Source organism: Monodelphis domestica, chromosome 4 (genome assembly GCF_027887165.1).
Source record: "Monodelphis domestica isolate mMonDom1 chromosome 4, mMonDom1.pri, whole genome shotgun sequence".
NCBI lineage: Eukaryota > Metazoa > Chordata > Mammalia > Didelphimorphia > Didelphidae > Monodelphis > Monodelphis domestica.
Window position 1 is genome coordinate 95,418,088 of NC_077230.1, and position 25,768 is coordinate 95,443,855.

The window sequence follows — 25,768 nt, forward strand, 5'->3', positions numbered from 1 at the left end:
TCTCCACTATTATCCCCCCCATCCCCCCCTCTTTCTTTCTGCAGCTGAACTCCTTGAGAAAGTCATTTAGAACAGGTACCTTCACTTTCTTCTCACTCTCTTTCTAACTCTGTAAACTGATTCCCGATTGTCATCAGTCAGCTGAACCTACTTTCTCCAAAGTTCTCAATGATCTTTTAATAGTCAAACTTAATTACCTTTTTCTCAATCTCCATCCTTATTGACCTGCCTATAGTATTTTTTTAAACCCTTACCTTCTGTCTTAGAATCAATACTGTGTATTGGCTTCAAGACAGAAGAGTGGTAAGGGCTAGGCAATGGGGGTCAAGTGACTTGCCCAGGGTCACACAGCTAGGAAGTGTCTCAGGCTAGATTTGAACCAAGGACCTTCCATCTCTAGTCTTGGCTCTCAATCCACTGAGCTACCCAGCTGCCCCCATTCTATAGTCTTTTGACATTGATATTCTTTCCTCTCTAGTTTTTCCTGATACTTCTTTCCTGGTTTTCTTCCTACCTATCTCTCTGACTACAAGTCTTTCTATGTCTCTACTGCTGGAACTTTATCCAGTGTATACCGCTAACCATTGAGTTAACCATTGTCCTGGATCCTTTTCTCTTCTTCCTTTATACAAGTTCACTTAGTTATCTCATTGGTTACTATGGTTTCAATTATCAACTCTATGCCAAAGACTTTCCAGTCTACTTATCCAGCCCTAATGCCTCTCCCAATCTCTAGCCTTGCTTCTCCAAATGCTTAGTATCCACCTCTAATTGGACGTCCCATTGCAAACTCAATATATTCAAAATGGAACTCAATTTTTGATCCAATCCTTTCTCTCCTCCTAAACTGCCCTGTTTCTGTTGAGGGTACCACTAGCCTCTCAGTCATATAGGCTAGAAACCTAGGTTTCAGCTTCCAAGGCTTGTTTCTACCTGTAATATATTAGTATATTCCTCCTCTCTTCTAACACCATCATCCCCTAGGAGTAGGTCTTCAGCAACTCACAAATGAACTATTATAATAGCCTGATGGTTGAACCATTTGATTCTAATGTGGAAGGTAAGGGTTTAAAAAAAAAGAAAAAGAATCAATACTCTGTATTGGTTCCAAGGCAGAAGAGCAGAGAGGGTTAGGCAAGGGAGGTTAAGTGACTTGCCCAGGGTCACACAGCTAGAAAGTATTTTAAGGTGAGGTTAGAACCCAGGACTTCCCATCTCCAGGTCTGGCTCTCAATCCACTAAGCTACCTAGTTGCCCCTAGTCTTCCTTAATCTTAATGTCTTCCCTCTGAGACTACCCTCAATTCATCTATATAAATTCTGTTTGTACATAATCATTTGTGCACTGACTCCCCCATCCAACTGTGTGCTTCTTGAGAACAGGGACTGCTGGCCTTTTTTTTTGTATCTTTGGCACTTACCACAGTGCCTGGAATATTAAGTGTTTAGTAAATGCTGGATGACTTGAATTCATTCAAAGCTCAGCATAAGTGCTTACTTCCTACAAGACTTTGTGTTCCCTCACCACCCAGTTGATTCCCTCTTTCCCCCATTAAAATTTATTGAGCTAGATTTCTTCACTTGTGCACTTATTTCTTCCCCAGTAGAATGCAGGCTCTTTGAAGGCAAGTTGTTGGGTTTTTTTTTTCCATTGGAGGCAGAGGGGAAGCAGTAGCAACTGTGGGAATTCCTAAAGGCCTCATTTAAGAGAAGGAATTTGAGCTAATCTTTGAAAGGGTGGGGCAGGGAGAGGACGGCAAGGAGGAACAATATAGTAGATAAACACACATTCCTGTACCCATATTCTCACCCCTCCTAGGACTAAAATTAAAAGAGAACTCCTTCCCTGTAAGCTACATCACTAAATGCTTAACTTGTCTTTTGTTTCCCAGGTGATTAAACCATATTTTATCTATGCATTGCAAATAGATGCCTATCACCAAAGATGCATGCCCATTTCCCCGGCAGACTTCCTAGAGACTCAAATAGATATGCACAGAGAAGTTATTTAGGAGGAGTTCTCTTATCAATTTGATTAACTCCCCAATCTACTGGATGAGTAGTCTTTAAGGAATCTGATGGGTCCCTTTCCAGCCCAGTACAGTATTGCTCTTTAGTCAACATGACGTAGAGACACTCCTAGTTGGAAATGATCTCAGGGGCTGCATTAGCCAGCAGCTACCCCCCAAAAGCCTACCGTGGCGGCCCACTTCCCTTTTGGAAAATAGTTAGCAATCATTTTGTATCAGTTGTTCAGGAAAATATCCTGGCCATTGTTTAAAATATGACTGGAATGAAGGTTAAGATCTGGAGTTCAGGTCTCTTTGCCCTAGGGTCTCTCTCTAGGAAGGGACAAAACAGAGAACAGTCCATGGCAACATTTTTACCTTTTTTTTTAATTAAAATACTGTTATACCAAGTGGAATGCTACAGCAGTCCTGGTACAGGGTGGCACAGCAACACAGCCAAGTTTACATTTTTAAATACTTAAGATAACTTAAAACATACAAACAAACATCATTGTCTTTGGCAGAAAAAAGTTCACAGCACGAAAAAATACTTTTAAAAGAAATACCAATATTAATCCAAAATATATTAAGTTGTCTTCCTCTTTCACAATATTTTTCCGCTTTGTTTTGCTTTTTGTTTTTTGCTTTGTAAACAATGCACAGGAACCAAATCCATTTTAAAGCGTGTGGGGAAGGGTAGATAATAAAAAATGCAGTTGTCCAGCAAATGCATGGATGTTTTAAAAAGGAAACTGAAGGAATCAGAAAAAAAAAATATATATATATATATAAAATCTAAAAACAAAGAGAAGAATATAGATATAGAGATAGAGCTGAAAACCAGAAGGACAAACCAGGGAAATATCATTTTTCCTGGGGTCTGAGCTGAACGACTTATACACAAGTCAAAATCCACTACTGCCAGAAGCCAGCTGTCAGTAGCCAAGGGCATGTAAGAGAATTTTCACAATATCAGTACATTTAGTATTACTTCAGAGTGTGAGGGCCAAAATGTGCAGCCAAAAAAATCCAATTAATCCTCTGCCTGTATAAATGGCTCCATCTCAGAAGTCCTTTTTTTGTTTTGTTGGTCATTGATTTAAATTAAATCTCGTAATTCTGCGATGGGTGGTTTTCTTTTTTCTTTTCTTTTCTTTCTTTTTCTTTTTCCAAATTATGATCCCATTTCTAGCTCAGGGTTCTTTGACCTCAGAAAAAACTCAGCTGAACTTAAGATGGCTGCTGCCATTTGTTCCCTGAATGGAAACAGAAAGAAGGGAACACTGGGATACATCCACCACACACAGGGGGCACACTCAGATATACACACGGATACATTCCATTTGGCTCATGGTTTATAACCAGACAAACAGAAGGGAAATTCCATTGACAGGAATTGTGGAGACTGTCCAAAAGGCAGGCAATGGCATCTGAAGGGCTCTTCAGATGGATATTTAAAGTTCGAAAGAAACAGGATGTAAAATGGAGGAAAAGGATAAGATGGCAAACATTCGAAAGATCAGGGTGTCCACAATCAAAAGGATTAAAAAAAACGAAGAAGTCAAATATTAAGGAACAGGACAAGGAAGGGACAAAGACAGCAGCTGACAGGGACAGGGAAAACAAAGCATGTGGGAAAGAACCTGAAATGAAAAATATCCATTCTGTTCCCCACAAGAAGGAATTATATACAAATAATAGCACAAAGTCTCCTAGTGCAGCCCAAGGGTACACAGTCCAATCTAAGAGAGTTAAGGGACTTTCCTCTTAGCAAGCTGGCTGGGGCAGTTGATAAATCAATAAAAACCATATCCACCCCACCAAATTCCAGTCCTTGTAAGATGAAAGCAGAAGTGGAACAGAGGGGGAGTAAGAATCTCGCAGAGCCAGCAAAACACAAGCACAGGCTAACTTCTGGCAACTGGCATCTGAGGTTTTGGTACCAACAAGATGGCTCTCCTTGGAAACTGAGCAACCAGTTCTTCCAGGACCCAGATGAGGGTGTCTTCTCCACACACTGCCCTCCCCACAAACTTTCCCAGTCTTTCGGTCTCCCTCTCATGGTTCAAGGCATGTTAGGATCAAGAGGGGGGCTCAGCCCCTCTCTGAACTCTCCTTATCTGCCTGTGGAATCGTATGTGGCCCAGCAAGTCCAGGCTGAGTCCTTGACTTCCATGGCTTGTTGAGGGAGCAGCCCTGCTCCCGCATCATTAAGTTTCCTTCCAAACTCCATGGCCTAAATCTGACCAAAGAGAGTGAGTGCCCAGCCAGGTCGCAGGGTAAAGGGTTCCCCAGGTCTAGGTCAGAGGACAGACAGGAGCCAGTAGTCTGAGAGAAATCTGCTGGGATCTATTGAGGCAGAGGCGGGCACGAAGCTCTTTTGGGGGCCACATCGTCGGCTTCTTCTTTAAATGAGGATCTCCACCATCTCAGACATGTCCTGAGTCTTGTTTGTAGCTGAAGACTCTGAGAGAGAGAAAGACACCTAGGAATGAGTCTCCCAAGGTCACTACAGCTCCCTCTTCTAAAACACAAACATTTTAAGATAAGCCATCCCTATTCTGCACGGAAGCCTGGCCAGACATTTCTGGCGTCCAAAGAACATACAGGGATTTGCTCCTCCTCCCTCCTAGACTTGAGCCTGTTTTCCCTGGGCACATCAGCATCCCCCAAAGTGCAGAGGGGCTTATCTCCACTCCTTTGGCTGAAGGGGGGAAGGGTGCAAGCAGTATGTGAGGGAGGGGAGCCTGGAGATTCCTGTCATATTTGTGGTTCTCTTCACTGATGAGGCACAGACAGAACTATGCAGATTCTACTACAGAAGGGGTGTGAAGGGGCGTGTGAGGAGAGGACAAATGGAATCTGCTCCCGACTCCTCCCTTTCATGGCCCTTTATACAACAAATTCCTCTGATTAGAGAAGGCCATTAGCCGAACTGGTCAGTATAGTTTTTCCATGCCTGGAATACATTCCCTTCTCACCTCCACCTCTTCCTTCCTTCCAGCAGCCACTCCACAATTTCTTTTGATTTACTCTGAACATAATTTTACATTTACTTATATACGGACATGGACATGTTGTCTCCCCCACATCCCTTAGGAGAATGTAAGTTCCTTGAGGATGGGGACTGTATGTTGTCTCTGGCATCTAGCACAGGGTTTGGTATACAAAAGGTGTTTAATAAATGTTTAATAAATGAATTAACAAACTAATGAATTCCATCGCTATAATGCATTGTGCAAAAATCTCAGACAGATTCTTATCCAGGTTCTTCCCTGCTCTCCACCTTTTCCCTTTCCTTCCTGACTTTCATCTCATCATTCTCTCTTTTCCACCTCTCTGGCTCTTTGATCTCACCTTTGGCAGCACACAAACACATCATGAGTTCTTTTTTCTTTTCTCCACCCCCCATTTGAATAAGTTTATTTAGTCAATTTAGAGCATTATTCCTTGGTTACAATAATCACATTATTTCCCTCCCTCACATCATGAGTTCTTGACAATGGAAGATAAGACAGGCACCAAGGCCAAGTCATATCAGCTATTCAAGATCAATCAAGTGCCAATGGATTGGACAGCTGGTAGATGGTTTCATTCCATTTCTTCCCTCCCTCTCTCCTTTCCTGTCTCTGCCTCGCACCCTTCATTCTTCTCTGTATCTCTTGACAGATGATCAGGGTAGGCCAACAAGGCAGAAGTGCTTACCAGTTAAGGTTCCGCCATGGTTGCTGCCACCGCCACTGCTGCCACCCATGGGGCCCTCGGGTGCATGTCCCTGGGAGGTGATGACACTGTCAGGAAGGCCATCAGTCTGAGTACTTCCATCCTTGCTCCCATGTTTGGCATGGGAGGGATGGGGGGCAGCTGGAATCTCCTCTGCTGGGACCCGACCTGCCGGAAGAACACAAGGTATTTTTAGGTTGGCATCAGCATCCCCTATAAAATGGTTCTTCTTGGGGAGAAAGGGAAGGGAATAAGCAATCACAGAATTGCTATATTACATGCCAAATCTATACCAATTTTACAGATATTTTCTCATTTGGGATTTGAACTCAGTGCCTAACTTTCCAACCAAATCCAGTCTGGATCTACTACCTCATACTTAATCCTAATGCTGTTTATTGTTCCGTCATTTTCAGCCGTGTCTGACTCTTCGTGACCCTATTTGTGATTTTCTTGACAAAGATACTGGAGCGGTTTGCCCTTTCCTTCTCTAACTCATTTGGCAGATGAGGAAACTGAGGAAACCAGGATGAAGTGACTTGCTCAGTCACATAGCTAGACCGTGTCTTGGGCCACGTTTGAACTCATGTCTTCCTGATCAGGAGCTTTATCCACATTCCCCCTTTAATCTTAATAGAGCAGCTCCGACTTCTTTGGGGACTCTCAAGACCTCAGCTACTTGCTTTCTAGGTCCCTCTATTTTTAGATGAGATGAACCAAATGAAGTAGAAAGGTCAAAAAAATAAAAACTGTGGAGCAAGACCTCGTGGCAAAATCCTCCCTGCATCTGTCCATATTCCCATGATCCTCCTACCTGCTACTCCCCAGGAGAGGCCATCGGCTTGTCCTTCACTGACGGCTGACACGGTCTGCCAGCCTTGGGTCCCTGAAGCTGCAAAGATGGATGGCACAGACTTTGCAGGTCTCAGAGAACATTGCGAGGTCTTGCCCGGGTCCTTCCTCGAACGCTGCTGAAGTACTTTTATGACAGCATCCTTCTCCAGGATCTGGGCATGGAGTACTTTTAACCTGGGGTCGGAGAGCAAAGAAAGCATCCTTTTAATGGCAAAACCAATATTTCTTGAAGATATTTCTCTCAGCCTCCCTCTTGCCTGATGGCTGCACAGAAGAGTCAAAAGAATACGGTCATTTGTCCACCTTGTCTTTGTTTTCCCCAGTGCCTAGCACGGAGCTTAGCCTAGAGTAGGCAACCAGTGACTGCTGCAGTGGAATGAAAATGGCTGGAGCGGCTTTCTCTTGACCATGGTTCACTATAGGTTCTCTAGATACAGGATCACATTCTGACTTCCAAATACAATTTAAAATCCAGGCTCTGAAAATAGGACCTGTATAAGTTGTTAAATAAAACTGCTGGAAATCTTTTTCAATGGTGGTATCCACACAGCCCTTCCTTCAAGCAGGGATATTGGTTTGCACAGGCTGTACAAAGATGAAGGAAAAGTGAAGCCAGGGGGAAACTGGGTGGCTCAGTGGATTGAGAGTCAGGTCCAGGGATGGGAGGTCCTAGGTTCAAATCTGGCCTCAGACACTTCCCAGCTGTGTGACCCTGGGCAAGTCACTTAACCTCCAATGCCTAGCCCTTACCACTCTTCTGCCTTGGAGCCAATATACAGTATTGATTTTAAGACAGAAGGGTTTAAAAAAAAAAGTGAAGCCAAGCCATACACTGACCAAAGAGTCAAGATCAAATGTCAATCAATTGGAAACATCAAATCATTTGATATCTGCTTAGAAATGAAACATTCGCCCACTTTTAGAACCATAATCAGATTTTTGCCTAAAATGTTCAAAGACAGTGGGGGCTCATGCCACTCATGAGCTCTATAACCTTAGGGCAAGGCTACCTCAGTTTCCTCACATATAAAAGGGAGGATTTTTTAAAAAATTAAAACCTTTCCCTTCCGTATTGGAATCAAATCTGTGTCTTGGTTCCAAGGCAGAAGAGTGGTCAGGGCTAGATAATGGGGGTGAAGTGACTTGCCCGGGGTCACACCGCTGGGAAGTATATGAGGCCAAATTTGAACCCAGGACCTCCCATCTCTAGCCCTGGCTCTCAAGTCACTGAGCTACCCAGCTGCCCAAAAGGGAGGATTTTAAATCCTTGCTTCACCGGATCATTGTTAGGATCAAAAGAGAAAACCAATCTGAGACATTTGGAGAAGTTTAAAGCACTATATAAAGATAATCTGCTGCTCTTGTTTTTACCTGGTGGCAAAACTGGCCTGTCCAAGTGCACTATAAATTTTATAGAGACAAAAAATAGTGAATAATGCTGGGAACCTTTATCTTTAAAGACCCATCATTATCACTGTCTTCTCTGAAAAGCTGTGTTTGCTGACTGCCCTTAGGGTTTTACTTGTGACTGACTACAGGTTTCAAAGCATAATAACACACTATACTATAAGAATACTATATAATAGCTCCTATTTCTAGAGCATTTGATGATTTACAAAGCCTATGAGGCTGGGAATACAAGTATGTGATTATCTCCATCATACAGAAGAGAACGTCTATAAAAGACTTTATAAGTCTTAAAGGGCTACATAAATGAAAGCTGTTATTATCATTATGTTTCCTTTCCAAGTCTCACCTCGGACACTAGCTGTGTCCCTTGTTGAGTCCCTTAACCTCGGTCTATCTCAGTTTCCCCATCTATAAAAATCAAAGAGTGACGATACCCGCCTCCCAGGGTTATTGTGAGGATCAAATGAGATAATGTTTGTAAAATGCTTTGAAAAACACGAAAGCTTTATGTAAAGGCCAGCTATTATTGATTATTGTTATTTATTCTCTGTGAGAATAAATAAGATATAATTATATAATATATATTATATATGTATAACATGATATATATATATAATATATAATTATATTATAATTATAAGTGAAATAAACAAATCACTGGAAGACCAGTGACTCGCCCAAGGTCTTAGTGGCAAGGCACAGACAAGAAAGTGGGGGCCCCCCTGCCAGCCCATTGGGCCACATTTCAGTTCTTACATCAAAGAAGCCTCCCTGGGGGTTGAGTGATCGGGAAAACGGCCCCAAACTCGTGTTTCACCGAAAGCTAAAGAGATTCTGTCTGGCGCGTCACCGGATGAGGGAGGGCGAAAGAAGATCTGGACCAGTTCTCACCTGTTCTCCATCTCCTGGTGCTTGTGGTTGGCTAGCAGGAGATCTTCATTGAAGCTGCTGTTGGGGGAGTGCTGAGGCGAGTGGTTGATGATGGTTGTATCCCGCTGAGCGGCCGCTGTGGCAGCAGCATCCATGGCGAACTGCTTCATGGTACATTCTTCCAGGTACTTCTGTTCCCACTTGGTCATGTCTGCCTCGAGGGCCAAGATCTTCTCCTCCTTCTCCCTCAGCTGCTCCGACAGCCTGGGCACACTGAGTTCAGGGGATCCGCTGCTCGGCGCCGCCATCTGTCTCTGGGTGGGCACAAGAAGAGGCTGGGGTCACCGACTGGTGGCTGGCGGGTCCCAAAGGGGACTCACACTCGGGGCTTCTCTGACCCACAAGTTCATGTTTTAAGGTGGGACTTGAATTAGGGATTAGGTCTGGATTCTTTTGCAAGTTTAATTCTCTACAGACTCACGAATGAGCTTAGGACAAATCATAGGAAAGGTCAGGAATGTTTCTATAAGGGACAGTAATAATAATAATAATACTTTTTTATTTTTGATATTTTATTAATTAATTAAAATTATAATTACATTATTATATATAATATATCATAATAATAATAATTAATTAATTGTATTTTAAAATAACGAATATTTTTAAACCCTTACCTTCTGTCTTAGAATCAATACTGTGCATTGGTTCTGGGATAGGGAGAGGACATTCATCCCCCTACCAAATCCCACTAGTACCGTGGCAAGGCAGAAAAGTGGTAAAGGCTGGACAATGGGGATGAAGTGACTTGCCCAGGGTCACCCAGCTAGGAAGTGTCTGAGGCCCGATTTGAACCCAGGACAATAATACTTTGAATTGCTATAGCACCTTAAAGTGGGCAAAAAGCATTTCAAACCTTATAACAATTCTAGGAGACAGGGGCCATGATTATCCCTACTTCACACATGAGGAAACTGAGGCTAAGTGAGATTACAAAAGTCACATGAAGTAGATGAGTGAACCCAAGTAAGTCCCTGACTTCTCTCAACCTCAGTTTTTCTCATCTGTAAAATGAAGACAATAATCTCTGTGAAAGGATCAATGTGATGATGGCACTTGGCCAAGATGGCCATAAAGGCCATAAAGCCCATCATCCTCTCTGTAGCTATAAAGTACTATATAAATGTGCAATAATTATTAATAATAATTACTAATTATTAATTAATTATTAATAATAAGAACTAGCATTTAGATATCATATTAATGTTTGCAAACCACTTTATGGTTTTTCTTGGGGGGGGAATTTGATTTATTTAAGTAATTTAGAATATTTTTCCGGGCTTACAAGACTCATGTTCTTTCCCTCCCCTCTCCCCACCCCATTGCACAGTTTCACTGGGTTTTACACGTGTCCTTGATCAAGACCTATTTCCATATTATTGATATTTGCACCAGAGTGATCATTTAAATCTATATCCTCCATCATATCCCCATCGGCCCATGTGATCACGCAGTTGTGGCAAACCACTTTATGTTATCTCATTGTATCCTTGCAGTAATCTTATTAGTTTCATTTTACAGATGAGGAAACTGAGGCAAACAGAGGTTCAGAATGAAGCATCTGAGGCTGGGCTCCCGTGCAGCCTTCTGGACACTGGGTCCAGCACTCTCTGACTCTTACGCCTCTCCTAAAGTACACTTTAGGGGAATGGAAAAGTCTGATGATAGGAACAGAGGATTTCGGGGTCGTGATTTGCTCATCGTTAACCAAACCCCAATGGGCAGAGCGCGTGTCACCGTCAGGTCGCCAGAGAGGCTGCGCACTCAGGGGAGTGTCCACGGGAGCTCCAGGCTGCAGGGAAACATCAGCCAGGTGCTTGGGACCAGAGATCAGAGCAAGACCTCAGAGGGACGCAGGAATCAGGCGACTTGCCCGGCCCGAACCCTAGCAGAACTCTCGGCCACTCACTCACCTGCTGCGTCCGCAGAGTCTTCAGCTCCTGCTCCAGGCGGGTGCGAAGGCGAAGCTCTAGCTGCTCCCTCTTTTCACAGGCTGCCTGCAGCTGCCCCAGGGCCTGCTGAAGCCTCTCCACCTTCTCCACATAGGCCTTCTTCTTGCGAAGCTCATCTTCTGCTTTTGCCGCCCGGGCCTGGGCATTGCCCAGGGCCTGCTCTAGCAGCTCCGCCCGTCGCCGCTGGTCCTCGTTGGAGCTGCGCAGCAGCGAGATCTCTCGTTCCATCTTTTCTTGTTCTTGCTGAGACTCATAGTCTGAAAGGGACAGGAAGAAAAAGAGGTCCGTTCACTCCCTTGTTCAAATATTTGATGTACAAACCATTATGTCAATAATAAAAAAATAAAAATAAAACAAGAAGATACACTCCTACTAGGAGGATCTCCGGGACGTAGCTATTTAGGGTTTTTTTCAACCAGGTATGTTCCATTCTGCTAACCTGTCTGTTATATGTAGAAAATTATTAGAACGGGTCAATTCAGGGGCAGCTAAGTGGTTCAGTGGATAGAGAGCCAGGTCCTGGGTTCAAATCCGGCCTTGAGATACTTCCTAGCTGTGTGACCCTGGGCAAGTCACTTAACCCCAATTGCCTAGCCCTTACTGCCCTTTTGCCTTGGAATCAATACTTAGTATCAATTCTAAGGCAGAAACGGAGGTTTAAAAAAGAAATAGAAAAGAATTAGTCGACTCGTTCCAAAAAGAATAAGATTTAGAGTTCAAAATAGCCTTGGGCTATTTCTAGACCCTAGGCATCAAACATGGGACCCAGAATACTCTAGAGAGCAGCCCACACCAGATTATAATGTAAATGTAAGCTGGAAAATATCGAACAAAACAAATAAATACAATCTAGATTAATATTACATTTTAAAATTAAGTTAGTACATGGCCTACAAGGAACCCTTATGTAGAGTAACCTCTGTTTCTATTTGGGTTTTGACACTTCTGGTCTAAACTAATTCCTTCATTTTAAAGATGGAGAAAATTGGGCCCGGAGTGGTCCCAGAGTCACTCAGCGAATACAACATACGAGCTGAGCCTTCCATTTCCAAAGCCAGTGCTTTCTGTTGCATTGGCAGTCTGCTAAGAAGGGTGAAAATGCTCCCTTCCATGCCACCTTGGAGCGACTCTGCAAGTAAACGAAGTATGGGTTTGGAAATTTAAAGGGCGGAATGCTTATGCTAAGACCGGGTAATGCAACTTTGAGTGAACATATCAAAGCTCAAAACACATATTTGCACAAGGGGGAGGCTCTACTTCCCTATTCTTTGCCCGTTTGCTTTTTAATCAGCATCCTGTTAAGTGCCTAAAGTTGGTGACCCTCCTAGCCATGTGGAGATGCTGAAGCTGACAGAATAAATACCCAAGGCCCAGACTGATGGTAAGAGACACGCAGAATTCCCCCTAAAATCTAAGAACTGAAGAATGAGGAAAAGATAGGAAATGACACCCCAAGGCACCGCAAATAGAGACAAACCCTCAATCAGCATTAGTTTTCCATAAGAGTCCCAGTTTGACATTTTCTAAGCCGGCACAACTTGAAGAGTTCATGCAGTCCAATCTCTTCATTTAGAGTCTCTTTGCAAGGGGAAAACTTGGTCAAAGTTGTACAGCTTAAGCAAAACTTGGTCTGGACTCTAACCCAGGACTATTTCCACTATGGCCTGTCCCCCTCCTTTGCCAAGTCTGCCAGAGAGCTGAAACTGCAGGGGAGCAAGAGACCAGGGGGACAAATATACAGCAAAGGCTCCGGGCAGAGCTGTTGGCCCCGGGACTGCTTAGAAAACAGGTTTTCTCCTGAAAGACAAGCCTGGTTGCAACAGAAGGCATTTTCTCTGATGTCAAAAGAATTTTAGGAAAGAAGAGAGCCTTGGGAAGCACAATAATATCCTCATGCCCTAAGTGATTAGTTTACTTAAGGTTGGAAGGGCGGGGAAGGGGAATGCAGGCCTATCCCATTCCAGCCCTTTGTTTCCTTCTGTTATGAAATTCACTGAAATTGTCAGATGTATATACAGGCAGAGGAAACCATCCTGGGACAAAGGGTGTTCTTTGGGAACATGTTTGTTTGGGGGCTGGGGGGAAATACCCAAATAGGTTTAAATGGAGTTGTCCATTCTAATTGTTGGGAGAATTAGAAGGTTGAAATCCAAAAGAACAGGTTTAGGGGAGGAGAGATCAGGAGAAAAAAAGGATTTAAATATATATTTTTTAAAAATATTTTGTGTACGTGCTGTCCAAGCAAGCACTAAAAAGGTATTTTGATCTCTGTTTTTATGTGGCCTAAATGTCTTCTTATATCCCCCCAGCCTCTCCACACCCCCATCGCAGTTTGATCTATGCAGGGAAGTAGACAAAAGGGTTTTGGGAAGGAAACGCTTCAGGGACCAATGGGATTCTTCTATCTTAGAATGTTGTCAGCCTGATCCAGGCCCATTCAATTGATGTTAGGAGAAGAGTAGCCATATGGAGTGTCACTCACTCAGGATTAATGGTGCCATATGCATTTGTGTGTGTGTGTGTACACATGTATTAAATCTAAGTTTTATAAGAATAAGCCTGGCACAATGGCTGCCTTTCTAAAAGCAGCTTCCTGCCTCTTGGTTTAAAAAAAAAATAGTGTAAAATAAATAACATAATGAGAAATTGTATCCCAAATAACTACAAAATGCATAAAATATTTTTGGATCAACCCCCAAAGCACCCAAAAGATTTGTAAAGATCGAATTACAGATCATCCCTTAAAGAATTAAAGAATAACCTAAATTTAAAAAAAAAATCATGTGGCAAACACTGGAGACTTTTGATGTGAAAATTCAAATGTTTCCATCCTGTGGGCTATGAAGGGCTTAAGAACGAGGTAAAGAAATGCTGCCTTGTTTGTAGGATACTAAAACTTTGCAGGAGGAGTTTTATCAAAATGTCCCTTTCCCAAATCACCCAGTTCTATGTTCTACAGAGTATTTCTTAAAAGGAGTTTTCTTTTAGGATGTGAACCCCTTTCATGTGCACTTCAGTGGAAGAGGGAAATCAAGGTCAGACTTTATCTTCTCTCTCAACTGACCCCAAAGTCAGATGGAATAAAGTAACCCAATTTTTATTTTAGAGAAAGAAAGTTCATCAAAGTAAGTCATATGTGTCTGTTGGTGAGTGTGAAACAGAGGGTGAGGAAGGAGCACAACTGTAATAAGTGGGGTAGTGACTGGAGAAAGTGGTGGAATGGAGTGACTTTTTTAAAGAGAAAATGCTTTTAAATGGTTTTATTTTAAGGCCATGAATGAAGCAACCTAAAGTCTAACTTGAAGCCCCTTGGAGGGAAGAAGGAAGAGAGAGAGAGAGAGAGAGAGAGAGAGAGAGAGAGAGAGAGAGAGAGAGAGAGAGAGAGAGAGAGAGAGAGAGAGAACAGAGGGGGAGAGAAAGAGACAGAGACAGAGGGAGGAGGGAGAGAGAGACAGAGACAGAGGGAGGAGGGAAAGAGAGACAGAGAGAGAGGGAAAATAAGACAATAGAGTAAGGAAAAGAAGGAAGCTAACAGACTTGGGACTGAGAGCTGAGGGGAGGAGAGACTAAAGAGTGGAACAGCAGGAACAGCCTCTGGAATGTGAAGAATCCAGGTCACGCTGATGGCTGTGGTGATTAATAACTCTGGCTGAAGTGCCAAGAACAGCTTAGTTCTCCCTGGGGAACTCAAAAAACTTCCAAGAGCAGCTTGGCCTCTTCTGCTGCCTTAAAGAAACCTTACTCTGCCTCCCTCCTTTTTTTCATTTTCCTTTCTTTCTAGCAAAATTCCAGAAGCCTATTGCCCCAATATGCCATCCTGTGTCTCCATTCAAACTTCACCGAATTCATACTCAGTCGACCCTTGAGTCGCACCCCAAGCCTGAACACCAGGAGGCTGCTCCACAGCTAGGCTTTCTATTTCTCTTCTCTCCCTCTTTTACCTTCCTTCTATGACTCCTACTTCCCACGTCTGTGCTTCTCTCTCTCCCTAGGACCTTTCCATTGGGTCCGGTCCATTAGTCTCCTCCTCTGCTTCCCTCCTCAAGATTCCGCCTAGCTCTTTGAATTCTCACCTCACCACTCTTAGGTCAGGATAGGTTAAATATGCCCAATTCTGGATCATCCCTTAGGTCACAGGTAATATTAGGTGAACCCTGAAAACATGACCTATAAGAGGCTCCTACAATTCTTTGATTTTTCTCATTTTCCCCCAACCACATACTCTCAGAAGGATTCTTCTTGGACCCTCTTTCTTTTCCTTAAAACCCTAATTTCCTACTCCCCAAACAACGACTTCCCAGCTTCCCTTGTGTTTTCCTGCCTTTACCTCGATATATCTGTTTGTAAATCTAGCCTCCATTTCTTTCTTCTGTTCAGCCTCAGAAGGTGGTTTTTCTCCAGTTCTATCACACTAACTCCTCTGTTATTAACTCTAGTTCTAATAAATTAATAATTCTACCACTTCAGTTCTCTAGGCTTCCTCTCTTCTACCTTACAACATGTTCCAATTGCACATTAGGTATTTAATAAATATTTGCTGAGTCTTCTTTAAAAACAAAGCAAAAACTCAGATGTTTTACTTGTCCCTAACCCATTCTATAGCCACCATCTAATTTTTTTCTTTCATAGACAAATTTATTTCCTATTTCCAAACTTTTTGAATGTGAGGTTTATAGCTGCTGCCTCTATTTCTCATTTAGGTGCTTTTATATCCCCACCATTCTCCTGAAACTAATAGATCAATATCCATTCTCTCAATATCTATTCTCTGTACTTAGCCTCCCTGACTTCTTTTGAATAGCTGATGCCTCTAACCAACAACTATGTCTTTTATTTTTTTTAAACCTTTATTTTCCATCTTAGTTACAAGGAAGTTCTGTCTTGGTTCCAAGGCAGAAGAGTAGTAAGGGCTAGGCAATGGGAATTAAGTGTTTTACCCAGCTCACACATCTAGGAAGTATCTGAGGCTAGATTTGAACCCAGGGACTTCCCTTCTCTAGCCCTGGCTCTCAATTGACTGAGCTACCTAGCTGAACCAATGACAACTATTTCTTAAAACTCTTTTCTGACCTGGTTTCTTGGATACAGAACTTTACTGGTCCCTCCCCCTCAAGTCCGCTTTATGTCATTGTTTTTATTGTTTCAGATTTTATTGTTTCAGAATTAGAGCTGGAAGGAGCCTCAGGTGTCACCTAGCCCCAAATCAGATACTAATCAACAAAGGTAGAATTTGAACCCAGGTCTTCTGATGCCTCCTTTACTAGCTCTTCTTTCCTTCCTATCTTAAAAACCAATAACTCTTTCCTTTCCCAACCAGCCTAAACTAACCCTCAAAAGCAGACTCCTTCTCAACTTTCCCATTTCTCTAAGCAGTAAAATGATTATTCCAGTCACCTAGGAATCTCAGTTGTCTTTTTCCTTTCCCTCATCCTCGAGGTCTAACATGCTATTAAATCTATTGTTTCTTCCTTCAAAGTCCTTCTCGATTTCATTCTTTACTGTCTAGCCTTACCACCACATTATTATCCTGGTGCTAACCCTCATGATATAATTCTCTCCTGGATTACTAGAACACCTCTCTCCTTTGAAGACATGAGTGGGTTTTTTTGTTTTCGTATTTCTCATAGTAAGTGTAACATCCGCCTCAAATTCCCACCAAGACATCCTTGAACTGGGCAGACAAGGGTATCTGGTACTTACTCTGAGCAAGAAGCTTGGCCACCATGCCTTGGTTTCCCTCCTGGGCCTCCTGCGTCTTGCTGGCTAGTTGTCTGTTTGCAGATTCTAATCTCTCTGTTTCAAATATTAAAGAGAAAGAGGAAAAAATGAGTTTTCCTTCAGAATCTAGTTAAACTGGAAAAGCAAACAATTCCTATTGAACTAAGTCTGGCTGAAATGGGAATTCAGAAACATATAAAGTTAGAGCTAGAATGTTGATCAAAGATAACCTAATCTAATCCTCCCATTTTACAGATGAGAAAATTAGTTTCAAATAGAGGAAATTACTTTCCCAAGGCTACCCAGTGACTTAAAGGCAAGCCAGGACTAGAATTAGGATTTTTTTTTCATTCCTAAAGTAATGCTTTTTTATTCAAATAAAGAGAAGAGTTCACATCAACTATCAAAGGACTGAAAGCTTTGTGTCTACCCAAGGTAGTGACTAGTGATAACTTCAAGGAAAAGGCATTAAAGCTTTTTTTTTTTTTAAACTCCTACCTTCCATCTTAGAATCACTTCTCTGTATTGGTTCCAAGGCAGAAGAGTGGTAAGGGCTAGGCAATGAGGGTCTTGCCCAGGGTCACACAGCTGGGAGTGCCTGAGGCCAGATTTCAACCTAAGACCTCCCATCTCTAGGTTCTCTTATCCACTGAGCTTCCCATCTGCCCCCTGCATTAAAGTCTAAATGAGTCCCACCTCCAAGAGGAGAATTGCCTTTGGCTTACTGGAATCTAGGCAGACAGAAGGGAATACTAGGAAGTTCTACAACCTAGAATGCCAAAAAATGTCTGCTAATAACTATCTATCCATCCACCCATCCATCCATCCATCCATCCATCCATCCATCCATGCCATAGGCTCTCCTATAAAGTTAGTTTCAGTCTCTCTTGTCTTCTTGAGTACAATGTATGAGTTTGAGGAGGTGCTTTTCTGTTGTCTCTATCCATTCAAATGTGAGCTCTCTGGGGGCAAGGACTGGGATTTTTTTTGCTGTTCTTTGTATCTCCAGAAGCCTAGCACATGACAGATGCTTGACTTGGCTTACCATGACCATGGAGATTGTGAGACTTCCCATGGCAAAGGAGGCAGAAGACCTCTTTGGAAAAACTGAACATGGGTACATGGGATCACAGAAAGCTAGTATCTGCATGCTGCTTTCCTTCTACCATTTTGACTTTTTCTCACCTCTTAGATCACGGTTGAAATCTTGGAGCCGTCTCATCTCTCCACTCATCTTGTTCCTCATGGTCTTCTCCAAGGTCTCTCTCTTGGTAGAAGCTTTCATTAGGTTTTCATAGGCCTCAGAGATGCGCTGGATTTCTGTTTCCAGCTGGGGGGAGCAAAGTGGGACATGAGGGATCAGAGTCTTTCCTTAGGAAAGCAATAACCACGGTTATCATGAATAGCATTTGCCTTTTTTCTTCCTTTTCTAACACCACCGCAGCCTTCTATGTCTAACTGAATTCATGAGTTAATTCTTTTGAGGTCTATTCGGCCCTTTAAGGAAGGAGCCAGAGAGGATAGAAAGAGGTAGCTGCATAAACTCATGGCATTCTCATTCCTGTCTACCACAGAATGACTGTTTGATACAAGCATACAAATTGAAGGCATAAATCAGCAGAATCAACTATTTCCCAGAGCAGGAAAAACACATTTTGTTTAAGGAGTCAAAAGGAAAATTGGCTTTGATGGTCTTCGTCATCCTATCAATTCCCATCAAGCCCAACATTTAGAATAAAAACCAGCTTGATGGGATGGAGAGATCATTGATCTATAAGACCTGAATGAATGAGGTTATCTCTTATCTTCCCTCTATCCCTATTCAAAATGGCACCAAGATCTCATGGAGTGAGTTCTAGAAAGACCCCTATTTGAAACTGTCCTTTTCTCTTGGAATCTCTACAAAGAAAAAAATGCCATCCAGCAATTCTGAAGTCTCATGTGGTGGTGGGGTGCTTTATTTCTAAGCACTCTATGGCTCCTTTGGACATGAATCACCATGACCTTCTTTCTGCCTTTAATAAGGAAAACTATCCAGGGAGAAGCGCTGGTTTTCAGGCCAGCCTATCCTGTGAAGCACAGGGAATGGGAGGTGTTAGAGTCTGGGTGAGGCTCTGGTCTCCTACTCTTGTTTTATGTCGGGCCTCCTGGGAAAAAGTCTTCTGAGCCTTTAATAGCAGCAGACCTAAAGTCACCTTCTCTGGGCTTTCCCCATCTGTGTCTTGGATTTCAGAATTGCCAATTTCAGAATTTAAGTCATGGGGGAAAAAACACAACTGAGTAAGACTTACTTAAGGATCAAACCAAGCAAGTCCGTTTCTACCTCCCTCTATAGTCTCCTCTCTTCCCTGGCCATATCTAGCCACCATGGGGAAACTACAGATTAGGATTAGATCAAGGATTCTGAACTTAGGGTCTGGGCACGTAAAAAAAAATTTTTTTTTGATGACTATACTTCAGTCTAATTGGTTTTCTTTGAAATAGGATTTTATTTTATGCATTTAAAAACATTATTCTGAGAAGAGATCCACAGGCTTCCCCAGATTGCCAAAGGGGTTGGTGAGACAAAAGAGGTTAAGAACCCCCAGTCTGGAGAAATCCCATTCCATTTTCCATTTTTATTCGGGTTACTACGGGTTCTGCACGTGCTCCCCCAAGCCTCCAGCAGGCCTACAAGTCCCCCATTTGTTCTGGTGAGGAGGGGGGAGAGGAGGGCTGAAGCTGGCCTGAAACAGACTTCCCGTTGTGTGCCTTCACACAAAGGGCTCTCTGTGGGAGGCCCTGCGCAGGGAGGGACAAGGAGAAGTTGCAAATGCAAAGGGAGATGGTGAATGGCCTCTTTCTAATCAGCCCAACAACTGCTCTGCTCCAGACTTCTCAGGTTGTGGGTTGCTCCTTCACAGCTGTGTGTGTGTGTGTGTGATGACTGAGGGGGGCGGCCTGTTCCTGGAGGGGACCCTGGATGAATTCAGGAAGGCCCTGGGGACTCCACCTGAGAGATGGGCTACTGAAAGGCTGTGGAATCCATCCTTTTCAGCTCCTTTTTCTTATGCATCCAATCCCGCTCCCTTCAGCCTTCCCACTAATCTCAGCTTTGGACACTCCTCATGGCTCCCTGGTCTCTCTGGGTTGGGTCTGCCTGCCCTGTACTGGTCCCTTAGAGCCTGTCAAGGGCTCAGACCCTGCCCCAGCGGGACTCGATCCCGGCTCCCCAGCCTTCCTACCTTCTGAATCCGGCTTGCCTTCTCGCTATACGTCTCGAACTCCCTCAGCAACTTCTCATTCTCTCTCTGGAGCTTCTCGTTGTCTCTCAGGATGGCCTCCATCTGGGCCAGGTGGCTGGTGGTGGAGGCAGCCTGTGCTGACATCAGGGCCTCCACCCCAGCTGGGGTGAGGGACCCCACGGGGCTGTGACACAGGGCAGGCTGTGGAGGTGGGAGCTGCTGCTGCTGCTGCTGCTGCTGCGCGAAAGGCTGGGCCATCTGAGCCTGCAAGATCCTAAAGAGATTCAGAAACCATTGGAGAAGCCATTAGTCACTGCCTCACTAGCAGCCATACCTGCTCTTCTGAAGGGCTGGGGAACTCTCAGGTGGGTTTCAACTTTCACCTGCTATTCTTCTTTTGGGGAACTTCCGTTGGAAATGAAGCAATCATTCTGAGATCATCAACATAAAGGACAGAGTGATGGCTGGGGGCAGGAGGCCTGGGTCTAAATACCATCTCTGACATTTACTGGTTGTGTGATCTTAGGAAAGTCATTTCCCTTCTCTAAAGCTTGCTTGTCTACAAAGCAGGGCTATTTGCACTACTGTTCCAAATGGAGTTGATTGGGGGTGGGGGAATAGATATTCTTAAGTTGTTGTTGTTTTAAACCCTTACCTTCCATCTTAGGATCATGTATTGGCTCCAAGGCAGAAGAGTGGTAAGGGCTGGGCAATGCGGGTCAAGTGACTTGCCCAGGGTCACACAGCTGGGAAGTGTCTGAAGCCAAATTTGAACCCAGGACCTCCCGCCTCTAGGCCTGGCTCTCCATCCACTGAGCCACCCAGCTGCCCCTGATATTCTTAAGTTTTAAAGAATAACACACACATGAATGCTTCTTTGGGGAGCTTGGCACTCTCTGCCATGCTACTGTGCCTGGGTTTAGCAGTGAGCTGGCAGGCAATGGCACATATGCTCTAATCCTCTTCTTGTTCAAGGAGCCACATCTCTATGTTGTTACTTGGCAGCACTGTGCCACCCTGCTCTTTTGTTTGCCATCTTCAGGTCACTTCAGGGGGCAGCTCTTGGGTTTATGTAAAAAAAGAAAAGGCTTTGAAAAGCAGACCGCATTTCACAAAGCTAGGAGAATGTCACTAAGGACACGGAACGCTCAGGGAGACAGAATGGCCCGAGAGTAAAGGATAAGAGGACGGGCAGTCCAGCATCATCCCTACCAGAGGGGTCTTTCCAGACCCTGCGGAGGCCATCCTCCTAGAACACATGCTCCGGAAGGGCAGAGAGAAGAGACTGAATCGAAGGCCAAACAATCAGATGATTAGTTTTCAACGATGCTGTTTGGCTTCTAGCTTCACTGCCCTTACCAAGGTCTAACCTCAAACAATTTCCAAGCCTCAGAGCTGTAAGGGACTGTCACAGACCAACATCACTTTACAGATGGAGCAACTGAGGCAAAGGATGCTAAATGAATAGCCCAGGATTTGAACCTAGATCTTCTCTCTGCAGTCAAAGCTTTTTTCATTGAACTCCACTGCCTATTTCTGTTATTCTCCAAATCCTTAGTCTAAGACATCTGCCTGCGGGAAATTTTATCCATGCTACCTTTTCCCTTCCCCCAGATAGCTATTAAAATCTAAGAAAAGGGGACAGCTGGGTAGCTCAATGGATAGAGTCAGGCCTAGAGACGGGAGGTCGTAGGTTCAAATCTGGGCTCAGACACTTCCCAGCTGTGTGACCCTGGGCAAGTCTCTTCACCCCCATTGCCTCGCCCTTACCACTCTTCTGCCAAGATGGAAAGTAAGGGTTAAAAAAAAAGACTAAGAAAATCCAGGAAAAGAAAGACAATCCATGTTCCTGGAGCCTATGAGCCAATGATTATTATGCTCACACCTGGGATAGTGAAGAAGGGCTGGAATGTGGGACCAAAAGTCAATAGAACTAATTGCAGTCAAAAAATTCTCCCTTTCCTGTTAAATGGATGGGCACACCCCAATGAATTCAACATGGCTCCTCCCCGGGAACTTGGCTAACAGACACTTCCTTAGAGACTCACACCTCCATTTGGCCCTGGTCTGGCTCTAAGACGATTAGTTAAACATAGCCCGCATTCCTCTGGGATGACCTGGCTCCAAGAAAGAATAAAGAAGTCTCCCTTTTGCCCCTACCTCCCTTCCCTTCTCTTTTCTTCTCCTCCCCCTTCCCCTACTTTTTGTTCTCCAGAAAACAGTCCACTTCCTTTCTCGGATATTATCTTTTCCTGTCAGAGTTCAATAAGGCTAGTCCAAAAGGAGAAACCACGACTTCAGTTTCCAATATCCTTCCCAGACAGTTCCCTGAGAAGCCAGAGATAATGTGGGCACTTGGGGGGAGGGGGAGGAGACGAGTGGGAGGGATGAGAAGGGACCAGCAAGAGGGCTAACTGGGTTTTCTTCCCCATTTCATTCCATCGATGTGAAGTCATTTATCCTAAGAAACCAAGAACCTGTACAATTTAGACGCGCAGCAAGCAAGCAGAATGGAAACCTGGGAGAACTAAAGTGAGCCTGGCCCACCTTCCTATTTAACTCTTTGTTGAGTATTCAGGGAAATCCCTGGGATGGGAGACCTCAGTGTCTGGGTCTGGAAGGGACCTCGGAAAGCCACCTCTTCCAATTCCCCGACTTTACTAGGGAGAAAAATGTGCCTTCTGTCTATCTGGGTGATAAAAGGAGCAGGAAGGAGGTGGGATCAGAGTGATTGAAGGACAGGAAAATAGGGAGGGGGTTAATGCCTCTGGGGGGGGGGGCAGATCATTTCTGGAAAAAACTTTTCAGAACAGGTACAAACCTTTATTATGGTTTTTAAGTCCTTACCTTCTAGCTTAGAATCAATTCTAAGACAGAAAAGCAGGAAGGGCAAAGCAACTGGGGTTAAATGAGTTGCCCAGAGACACATCGATAGGAAGTATCTGAGGCCAGATTTGAACCCATGTTTCTCCTGATTTCAGGTCTGGAACTCTATCCATTGTGCTTACCTGAATGCCTCTCAAAACCTGATTTTCAAGTCACTCAAACCTATGTTTAAATACTAGTTCTGACACTACTAGTGTGACCTTAGACAAGTCATTTAACCTGTTTCCCCATTTGTAAAATGAGAAAACTGGACTACGAGGCTTTTCCAACTCGGATTTTCAAGTCACTCAAACCTATGTTTAAATACTAGTTCTGACACTACTAGTGTGACCTTAGACAAGTCATTTAACCTCTGTTTCCCCATCTGTAAAATGAGAAAACTGGACTACGTGGCTTTTCCAACTCGGATTTTCAAGTCACTCAAACCTATGTTTAAATACTAGTTCTGACACTACTAGTGTGACCTTAGACAAGTCATTTACCTCTGTTTCCCCATCTGTAAAATGAGAAAACTGGACTACGTGGCTTTTCCAACTCTAAAATCTTTGAGTCTAAGAACAGCCGAGGCCAAGGTTGCTGGAACAGAACAATGGGATCCTATAATAAGTAACACAGACTGTTGTACTCAGCAAGGGGTTCCTATCCTGAGGAAATATCTCTGCTGAAATGGCAAAAAAAAAAAAAATTCCTTCTCCCTTGACCCTGGGCCCTGGCTGGCCCTGGAATGAAGCCTGGAAAGCAGATTCCTAGAATCACAAATCTAGAACTGAATGAAACCTCAGAGGGTATCTAGTGCAGCACCCTCAGTCTATAGAAGGGAAAACTGAGGTGATAGATGTTGAAAGGGCACTCTAGAGGTGCCAGGGAAACCCAGGGGTTCCCTAACTCCAAAGCAAAGCCCTCCTTACTGTCCCCTGCTTGAGAGGAGGATGTAACACTTTCCCTTGGAGAAGAAGTCAGAAAGTAATCAATCAATAACAGAACATTTATTAAACACCTACTGTATTCCAGGAATTCTGCTAAGCACTGAGAATGCAAACAGAAGCAAAAGCCAGTCCCTGCCAGTGCAACAGTCTCAAGATCTGGGGAAGCCTGCACAAGTCTACCCTGAGCTTTCTGGGTCTCTTTCCTCCTCCATCAAATAAAAGTTTGGATGCGATTATCTATCACTAAGGGCCCCCTTTGGAACATCCTGCTCAGGTCAGGGGGTTTTCAAGGCCAGTATGGCCTCCTTTTCTCCCCCCATCTTTGTGCTGGCCATTTCCCTGCTTACAAAGAGTGACTGTTGAGCATCACTTACCTCAAAAGGCTGTCCTGAGACTCAAATGAGATAATAGACATGAACCACTTAGATAATGTGAATATTAATTGTCATTTATGATCAGATTTAGTGAAAGGGGAGGAAAGGAACTAAAGATGCCAAATTCAAAAGGGTGGTTTAGGTGGATTGGCCAGATACTCTTTGTGATCTGGGCTCCTAGCCTCCATATCACTTTCTTTTCTGTTTTTGTTTTGTTTTTTAACCCCAACTTTCAATCCCAATAACAACTCTAAGACAAAATGGGGTGAAGTGATTTGCCCAGAGTCACTCAGCTAGGACCCGAGGTCACATTTGAACCCAGGACCCGACTCCAGGTCTGGCACTCTATCCATGGAGCAACCTGCCCTTCCATTTCACTTTCAACACAACAACAATTCATTGGACAAGTCCACCCTTAGCATGATGCTAAGTGCTGAGGAGAAACAAAATAAATACATCTCTGTGTTCAAAGAGCTTCTTGGGACCAAGTACATTCCAAAGTCTTTATTTTCTCTCAAGAGCAGAATCAGAAAGACGGAAGTTAGAAACAAAGCAAATGGAAAAAACCTTATTTTTAGTTGGCTATAATGTGAGTTGGAGTCACCCAGAGTAGGGATTCCAGATGGATTTTCTCTGAAGGGAAAGCCAACCATCTTGGAGGTCTAGAGATGGAAAGATGACAACCAGGGACACCTCAGGGACTGAGAAGGCTGGGAGTCACTGGACAGGTAAATGTGTATGTGGGGAAACATCTTTTTTTCCTCAGTTGCTCTTTTTTCCATATCCGTTAGTAGCCTAACTGGTTTACTCTCCCACTCTCAACACCCTCTCTCTTTTCCTTCATTCTGCAATGGCTAATCTGAAAGAAGATGATTTTGCCTTTGGAGTCCATCTGGAAATACCAATTTCTTTAGGTTGCTCCATGCCCCATAAGTAGAAAACAGTCCCACATACATAAATATGAGACCGATCCATTATTTCAGCACGTTGGCCTGTCCTCTGTTCTGACCTAAGGCACCTGGCTTTAAACCCAAGGGGACTTGGCCAAAAATTCTCATCATCAAAAAATCCCTCCTCCTTGACTTATTTAGACTTTGTCCTGTAGTCTCCAAATTAAAACCAGGCTGACTTACCCCTGCTACACCTGTCTTCCTAATGCCATGCAAAATGGCAGGAATGAGTTAAGAATAGCATAATAACAGGGAAAAAAATGCATCATTTAAGAAAGCAGCCTAGGAATCGGGAGATTCGGGGTTAGTCCTAGATCCAATGCTTATTGGCTGGTGCCCCTAGTGAAGTCACTCTTGGGTCCTCAGTCTCTCCTTAAGTATCAAACGAGAGAATGACTAGTCATAGGTTCTTAAGCCGAGGTCAATGAACTGAATTGTTTTTGTTTTTAAATCTGATGACTATGTCAATATACTTGGTTTCCTTTTTGGAATTCTGGGTATTTTATTTGACACATTCAAAAACATTATTATGGGAAGAGGTTTGCAGGTTTCACCTGACTGCCAAAGGGGTCCAAGACCCCAAAAAGGTTAAGAAGCCCGGGCTGGATGAGCTCTAAGGTTCTCCTCTGCTCCGATGACTACATAGATGCTCTGGGCTACCAGCCCTTCTGGGAAAACGTGCCAATGATTTGGAATTAAGAGTCCACAAAGCCCAACTTAGAGGGCTGGCTAGGAGAAGGCGAAAGCTCTCCGGTCTTCACCTTTCCCATTTCTTGAGTACAGATCCCTGTTCCTGATGATACAAGTGGCTC

At 43.7% G+C, this 25,768-nt stretch overlaps 1 protein-coding gene across 1 annotated transcript in view; it reads right to left on the reverse strand.

Annotated features, from left to right (window-relative positions):
* Nucleotides 1–2,375: 2,375 nt before the first annotated feature.
* The window catches only part of AMOTL2 (angiomotin like 2), a 29,111-nt gene continuing 5,718 nt past the window's right edge, over nt 2,376–25,768 (reverse strand). Inside the window, exons 3-10 of the mRNA XM_007493898.3 lie at nt 19,821–20,094; nt 17,782–17,926; nt 16,579–16,671; nt 10,840–11,135; nt 8,888–9,180; nt 6,546–6,760; nt 5,714–5,899; nt 2,376–4,474 (exon numbers count right to left, since the gene is read on the reverse strand). Coding sequence (XP_007493960.2) covers nt 4,416–4,474; nt 5,714–5,899; nt 6,546–6,760; nt 8,888–9,180; nt 10,840–11,135; nt 16,579–16,671; nt 17,782–17,926; nt 19,821–20,094 — 1,561 coding nt within the window. The 3' untranslated portion in view covers nt 2,376–4,415. The remainder of the gene's footprint in view (nt 4,475–5,713; nt 5,900–6,545; nt 6,761–8,887; nt 9,181–10,839; nt 11,136–16,578; nt 16,672–17,781; nt 17,927–19,820; nt 20,095–25,768) is intronic.